We start from the raw sequence: 8,108 nt of genomic DNA, 5'->3' as shown, positions 1-8,108 counted from the left end.
TTTAGCGATCTTGGAGAGGGTTCAGATTCTCTCCAGTGACTCCTCTAGCACTAGGAAGCTTGCCTCTTCAATATCTCACTGGGCAGAGAGAGCCCTAACTATAAAGTATACCTGTAATTTTACATTTAAGGGCACATTCAACCATATAAGACAAATGTAAACACGGGTATTAACAACAAACTTTCAGAAGTGGCGAAACAAATTTGCTTTTGCTTATAGCCTTGCAGATCGGGAGTGACTCCACTGGTATCATGGAGTATCATGGTATTATCGTTTTAAATAATCCTTTGCACCTGACTGACAATTCTGGTTCAGAATCAATTTCAAAGTGATGAAGACCTGTGCATATTATTGCACAGCGTAAACATTGTTCCAATGAGATTTAATTCCCAAGAGGCACGGATTAGATATTAGCGTGTTAGTAACTTGAGAAAAGGTTCTGTACGGGGTACGCTGTTGAGTTAAGCCAAATCAGTCCCTGGGTTTCCTGGGGGATATTATGCTGCAGTTGCTTTCGACACCTTTTTGCCATCCACTTCCACTACAACATTACATTCCATGTACAGGCTCAAAACCAACAGATGATAACTCTGAGCCTCTAAATTCAGGATTAAGAAACGAATGTATGGATCTCATCTGACAGCACGTGTTCGGGATCTAACAAACCTCACCCTTGGGCTTCTCCGGAGCCGTGTCAATAGCTGCCTTTCTTACATGGATGCTGTATCAAGACCTCTGAACTTGGCAAAAGCTAAGCACTTTCCTGACGCTTTGCCAAGCAATCAGTTAAGTCTTTTCACTTTCTGCTGAGCAGGAATCCGATAGGAAGAGCATTGGCCACCTGGTGACACAAGAACATGGCAAGAAACAGCGGTGCTCACCTGGCCAGGGAGAACTAGCCCAACTAAAAGCAATCCCATCCAAAGGCTGGATCTGTGCACCACGGCATCGGCGCAGTCATAGCTGATGTATGCCCAAAATGACACAAAGGCAGCATTTCACACGTGTTCCCTACACCAAACTGCAAAACTCACTCTCAACAATAAAATTCCAGCGGGAAGGTGCTCCAGGAGGACAACAGCTTACAGTGACAGTCCCCAACAGGCAGCTTCTGCTTCCAAACCCTCGCTGCCCCCCTTTTGCCTGGCCCCCACTTAGTTCTGAAGCTTGTCACAGCTGAATGGAACAACGAGATCCTCCTTTCAATCTGCCAAGACAAGAGCTTTCAGCTGCCCACCCTATATGCTCTGACCTTCATAACCAAACAAAGGAGTACCAACTATTCATTGAGTAAACCAAAGTGTTTATAAAAAAGACATTCGACATGGCTACTCAAACAGCCTTTACCATGTAGGCTGCTATTATCTCCTTCCTAATAAGCAGGCAGTTTTGTTAGGAAATTCTAAAATCACGCACTAAGCATCTGAAAAAAATTTCCTATTCAAAACACACAATAAAATGCAAAATGGAGCTATATTTTAAGATGGCTGGGTATGGGTTTGTGCATTAGCACAAATGCCTCCAGAGAGGAAATTTTGCACATGAAGTACATTATTAATCATTTTCATATCAATACTTTTTGGGATATTACAAGAAAAAACACATGGGGATTAACAGATTTTGAGGTTCATAAAAGGCATTTTGATCCTTGATGACTTGGTTTTGTGTGCAGTGTGTCCCTGAGGACTTATTCTGACAGTAATTCTGCACCGAGCTCTATATTTCTGTTTGATTAAAATACATCTTCCGAAAAGGCACTTGCCGTCCTTGCTAAGACATCTGGAGAAATGGAAAATTCACCACTTCTTCTGGTAGCTTGTCACAAACACTGCTGAAAAATGCGTATCTTGTGTCCACAGACAAATGGGAAACATCAGCATTCCAGACTCCTGCATCGCCCCCTTTCTAATTCTGATTGATCACGGTTGTCATACGCTCCAGGCCCAATTCCACCAGGCACCACGGCTATGTCAGTCCTGGCGGGTGTGTAGAAGACACTCGGTGCACAGCAAGAGCAGAGCATCGGAGGGGAGAAGCGCCTTTTGCTCAGAGAACAGGCTTTCATCTGCTGCAGAACAACTTCAGGCAGCAAACTATTTTTTAAGAGTTTAAGGCGAGTAAGTTCCCATGGATACGTGTGAGTATCCCACGTGTTTAAGAAGGCAAGTGTCTCACGGGCTCACTAATGCTTAGCGTGGCTCAATTAAACGTTCTTCTGCCGAAAGGAAAAAAGGGAGGTTGAAATTGGGTATTTACTAAGCAGATTAAGTAATTGTCTATTTAGAAGAATGTAGCACTCCACTTAGCTTTGCCATTCCATGTGATCACCCCAAAGAAATCAGGTAGCATGGCAGACAACAAACGAGCTCTGCTGTTCTCTGCTGGCCCGCTGTCCTGGCCGGTACGTGAAGGCAGAAAACAAAACAGTGCAGAGAACAGCTTCAAAACAAAAAGTTGCATGCAACTTAATTCTCAGAGATGAGTTATCTGTGCCAAATCCGGATCTTGAAGTCTGTGGCAGTCAGTCCCTTGACTGCCATGCCGGCAGGATTTGGCCCCGGTAAAGTATCCGCCTGCATTCCCAGCTGCTCGGCCCAGCTGCCATGGAGGAATGCAGGGCTGCCGAGGGCGCTGGCATGGGACCGAGTCCCAACTTTCAGTGCAAAAATATTTCCATCTCAGCGCCTGGATCTAAACTTTGTCAGCAGGACGGCTGAATCTGATAAAGCAAATCCCTGCCTGACAATAATTGGGGTTAGATCCTCCTCCCCGACCAGCATTCAGATCATGTTGGAGCCAGCTACTTTAATGAATATAGCTGTAAGCATTTGGAGCACTCGGGAGCGAGACACGTACATTGATGGGCAGTAGGAGGGAGGAAAGCAGACTTACACGCGTGTGTATGTTAACTTTACTGCAAATTACAACCGAGTAGTCAATACAATACTTTTACAGAGCTGAATCCTACTCATACAAGTCAACGAGAGTTTCACTGCTTTGTAGCATGCCACAGAGAATTAGATGACGGTTTGCACAAAAGTATTTTGAGGAGGGATTAAATAAACATATAGCAGTCATTTTAGCACTCTGGTTTAAGCAGAAATGTTTGAAGGCATAAAAGCCGGTTAATTCATATTGGTAATCAATGGGAGCTGAGGGAGTACAGCACTCTCGTACCCTTGGAAAGCTGTCCTTCGCCTGTGGGTTGCCCTAATCTCTGCTTTCTCTAAAAGCCGATCAAAACATAAGGCACTCATGGATTTTGCAACTGTCCCCAGATTTTCTACCTCACTGGGAAAGCTGTTGCCGTAGCCCTCATCCATCCATTACACCCGTACCCCCCTCCCCGGGTGGATCGGCCGTCACCAAAGCTCCAGTTTAAGCCTCACCGCCGCGCTGCCCGAGCCACACTCGGTTCACAAACCGTTCCCACGGGAGCAGGGGCCGTTCCAGCCGCGGTCTGTGCCCACCGCTACCGCTGCCTGAACGTACCCGACAGACGGGGGTCCCGCCCGGGGCCCGGCTGCCCCGTCGCCCGTGGGGTTCCCGTGCCCGCAGCGAGCCCCGCGCCGCCAGCCGGGGGCGAACCGCAGCGGGGTGGGGGAGCTCCGCGGGGCGCCGCTCTGCCCGCCCGGCCCGGCCCCGCACCGAGCCCCCGGGCCCGCACCGAGCCCCCGGGCCCGCACCGAGCCGCCGAGTCCCGCACCGAGCCCCTGGGTCCCCGCACCGAGCCGCCGAGTCCCGCACCAAGCCGCCGCCCGCGGGCCGCTCCGCCCGCCCGCTCTGCCCGCCCGCCCCGGCACCGGCACCGGGGCGGCCGCTCTACCCCCGGCTCCGCACCGGGCGAGGGGGAGCTCCCCCTGCTCTGCACCGGGGGGGAGGGCAGCTCTACCCCCGGCTCCGCACCGCTTCCCCGCTCTGCCCCCAGACCCGCACCAGGCGGGGTGGGTCCCCCCGCTCTGCGCCGGGGGGTGCAGCTCTGCCCCCGGCCCCGCACCGGGGAGGGTCCTCCCTCTACCCCGGCTCCGCACCGCGCGGGGGTCTCCGCTCTGCCCCCAGCCCTGCACCGGGGGGTGTGGTGGTGTGTGGGGGTGTGTTGGTTCCCGCTTTGCCCGGCTCCGCACCGGGGGTCCCCCCGCTCTATCCCCAGCTCCGCACCGGCGGGGTGGGGGGGTGTCTCTTTCTGCCCCCAGACACGCACCGGGGGGGATCCCCGCTCTGCCCCCAAATCCGCACCAGGCGGAGGGTGGTCCCCGCTCTGCCCCGGGCTCCGCACCGGGGAGGGGTCCTCCCTCTACCCCCGGCTCCGCACCGCGGGGGGAGGTCCCCGTTCTGCCACCAGCCCCGCACCCGGCGAGGGAGGGTCCCCGCTCTGCCCCCGGCCCCGCAGCGGGGAGGGTCCTCCCTCTACCCCGGCCCCGCACCCGGCGGAGGGGGGGGTGGTCCCCGCTCTACCTCCGGGCGCGGCGCCGCAGCCACCCGGGGGGCCGCGGGGAAGCCCCGGCGGGGCGGGGGGCGGCGGCGGCCCTTGCCCCGAGGGCTGCCCGGCCCGGCCCTGCCTCCCGCGGGGGGCGGAGCGGCCGCCGGCGGGGCCGGGAGCTCCGGGGCCGGTGCGACGCTGCCGGGGCCGCCGCCGCCGCCCATGGAACCCAACGGGACGGCGGCGGCGGGGGGCAACGCCTCGGCGGCGGGGGGCGGCGGCCCCGGGGGCGGCCCCCTGCTCATCCCCTCGGCCTTCGGGACGGTGCTGTCGGTGATGTACGTGGCCGGGGTGGCGGGGAACGTCTACACGCTGGTGGTGATGTGCCACTCGGCGCGCTGCGCCGCCCCCATGTACAGCTCCATCGTCAGCCTGGCCCTGGCCGACCTGCTCTACCTCTCCACCATCCCCTTCATCGTCTGCACCTACCTGGCCCAGGACTGGTACTTCGGGGACCTGGGGTGCCGCATCCTGCTCAGCCTGGACCTGCTCACCATGCACGCCAGCATCTTCACCCTCACCCTCATGTGCACCGAGCGCTACCTGGCCGTCACCCGGCCCCTGGACACCCTGAAGCGGTCGCGAGGCTACCGGAAGGTCACGGCTGGGGCCGTCTGGTCCGTCTCGCTGCTCCTGACTCTGCCCATGATGCTGATGGTCACCCTGACCGAGGGGGGCAAGGCAGAGGGCAAGGTGAAGAGGATGTGTGCGCCCACCTGGAGCGTGGATGCCTACCGGACCTACCTGACAGTGCTCTTCAGCACCAGCATCATGGCCCCAGGAATCATCATCGGCTTCCTCTACACGCGCCTGGCCAGGACCTACCTAGAGTCCCAGAGGAACCCCCCCCACAAGGAAAAGAGCAAGAGGTCTCCACGGCAGAAGGTCCTCATCATGATTTTCAGCATCGTGCTGGTCTTCTGGGCCTGCTTCCTGCCCTTCTGGATCTGGCAGCTTGTACGGCTCTACAGCAGCTCCCTGCAGCTCACCACCCAAACCCAAAAGTGCATTAACTACCTGGTGACCTGCCTGACCTACAGCAACAGCTGCATCAACCCCTTCCTCTACACCCTGCTCACCAAAAACTACCGGGAGTACCTGCGCAACCGGCACCGCAACTTCTATAGGTTCACATCCTCCTTTCGCAAGAGGGGCTCCAACCTCCAGTGCTCCTGGGGACGGTCCATGTCCTCCAGCAACCAGTACGACTACAGCTCGGAGGCCCTGGGCATGGCCACGCTGAAGGACAAGTGAGGAAGAGGAGGCGCTCCGGAGACACCAGGACCAGCAGAGCATCTGGCCAAGGTAGAGCTTTGGGACACCTTAGCCCTGAAAGGTCCTAAAAACTCTTTTCTGGTGGGCACTAGTTAGGGGCAAGAAGTTGCGTGAACCCAGGTAGTGTGAGATGCCTCTGAATTTCGGGCTGGCACAGGGCTGTCAGGGGGGTCCTGCCGGCAGCCAGCAGCCGTGTGGGACAAATCCTTCAGGGTTTGGGGTGCAGAAGGTAAGGGGGATGCTCAGATGCACCGCAGACTCTTTTCCCACTTTGCTGTTTTGCCCGGCTCCGGCTCGGCACAGCCTCCCTGCCGTGTGGTTTTTGGGTGCTGTCTTCAGGGTGCAGCAGGGTCAGGTCCGCAAAAGTCTGAGGCTGCTGTTGGTTAGTGTAGCTGCGAGCCCTGGGTTTGCCCTATGTATTACCACTGCCTGATTCCAGACAGCGTAGAGAGACCTTTAAGCCCCTTTTTCCTATTGCTTGTTACATTATAGCACACTACAGTTTCACCAAGCTTAAAGTCTGTATTTTAAAATGCATTGCAGCAGCACTTTGAACTCCAAGCATGCAAAAATCAGAAGTTAAACTGTCAAAAACTGCAGGATTACCTAAAAAAAAATAAAATAAAATAATGCATTTTTTTAAGGTTTCTGCCTAAGGCGATTTGAATTTGCCACTGATTTTTTTTTTTTTTTAAAGTTGGTCCCTTTCTTAACAGTCAACAGGGCTTGAAAAACTGAAACTTTACTGTGGAAAGAAGGAAAAATGTCCTGTAATCCTATCACTCAAAGACCTGAGGCTCTAAGAAAAGCAACTGAATTGTATCATGAGACTTATCATAAAAGGGACAAATTCATTCATGACATTTGATCAAAAGCATTTTGCCTCAGTGTATTCTGCTCATTTTCTCCCCACTTAGCATCTAGTAAGCCTTCACCTCAGATACTAGGGATGCCTGCAAGCACCTAAACAATTGTAAAACCTCAGTTTATAAAAGAAATGCTGATTTAGAAATGGACCATCATTGGGTTTCCCCTCAGGTGGTCACTTCACCCAGCTCGGTGGTGGATTTCCCAGGGGAGAGGCTGCTCTTCCTGAGCTCATGGATGAAGTTGGGTTCGATATTCCTCTTTCTGGTCTGGGAAAGTGTCTGGGGAGAAGTAATGCACAGCAGGAGTTGTGTAAACTATTGTCAGCAGCTAGTGATGCCCAGGGACTTCCAAAACTGCAGTCACATCCCGACCCCCATCTGCTTGAGCGGAGTTCAGCCCAGCCCAGCAGCGTTCCTGGGCTCCTGGGCTCCTGTCACACACCAGACTTCAGGGTACGTTTGTGCTAGAGCAGAGACATGAAGTGCCACCACGGCAGCCAGGTATTGGGAGCAGGGAACACGGCACAGCAACATGCTGGGGTTTATGCTCTCGACTAACAGCAAAAAAATAAACCCTTCAGGGCACATGTTGGAGGAACACCAGGGAAGCAAGGTCCTGTGCCGGGAGTCAGGCATTCTTCTTGTAGGTGCAGCTGTTGGGAAACTCCTTGGGGAGAGGCGAATAGGTAACTCACCTTGCCCATATTACTTTTAGCCGTGGGACTGTCTTCAAAACATTGGTGACCACTTTGTTGTGTCCCAGTGTTGTGTACACTGCCAAGCTGGGCAGAATGAATAGCCCTAACGGCGCCCATTTCCTTAGGAAACCGGGGGACTAACACACAGTTCATGTCGAGAACTGGCAGGGAGAGTAGGCTTCAACAGTTTTTATGAACAACTTTCCAGGAACAAATTAATTTTTTAATTCTGAATTCTGAAGTCATTGTTACTTTTCCTTTGCTTCCCATTCCCAAGGCTGGAAGTCACTCCCATATAAGAATAACAAAGATAAGACTTAACGGACAAGGCTGGAGTACGTGCGTCATCTGCACGGTGAGGTGTGCAGTGCCGTGCTGCTCTCGGGCAGTGTCGCGGTGTGGCCGGACAGACGTCCTGGCAGAGCCAAGCATGGCTGCATCCCTGCCAGGTGTCACACGTGCCATTTGCCACTCTGAGAAAAAAAGAAAAAAAAAATCTTTATGGCTATAGAAGGAAAACCTCCACCCTGATTTGGATGCTGATGTGATGCAGTACTGATATGTCTTGATTTCCATTGCTTGGCCCAAGGAGAAGGTCCTTGGAAGGCCACTTACCCAGCACAGCGTTACAAGGCTGCTATAAATGGGTGATTACTATGTATGACATAGTTGCAAGGCGTAGTGTATATCCATTCACAGGTATGTAAGGGGAAGCAGATGATGGAGAGCCGTATAGGTTGTCAAAAAGAGTGTTAGGGAATATGCTTTCTGCTTTAAAAAGACCAC

At 53.9% G+C, this 8,108-nt stretch overlaps 1 protein-coding gene across 1 annotated transcript; it reads left to right on the top strand.

Annotated features, from left to right (window-relative positions):
* The first annotated feature begins 4,634 nt into the window (after positions 1-4,634).
* LOC119153685 (urotensin-2 receptor-like) lies at positions 4,635-6,400 on the top strand. Its single transcript, XM_037400417.1, has one exon. The coding sequence runs from the start codon at positions 4,643-4,645 to the stop codon at positions 5,732-5,734; it is 1,092 nt and encodes a 363-aa protein (XP_037256314.1). The 5' UTR covers positions 4,635-4,642; the 3' UTR covers positions 5,735-6,400.
* The last annotated feature ends 1,708 nt before the right edge of the window (positions 6,401-8,108 follow it).

This window comes from Falco rusticolus, chromosome 1, assembly GCF_015220075.1.
Source record: "Falco rusticolus isolate bFalRus1 chromosome 1, bFalRus1.pri, whole genome shotgun sequence".
NCBI lineage: Eukaryota > Metazoa > Chordata > Aves > Falconiformes > Falconidae > Falco > Falco rusticolus.
Note: the sequence above shows the minus strand (reverse complement) of the source record. Positions and strands in the feature narration are given on the sequence as shown.

Coding starts and splice junctions, on each gene's coding strand:
- LOC119153685 (XM_037400417.1), top strand. CDS start 4,643: ATGGAACCCAACGGGACGGCGGCGGCGGGGGGCAACGCCTCGGCGGCG.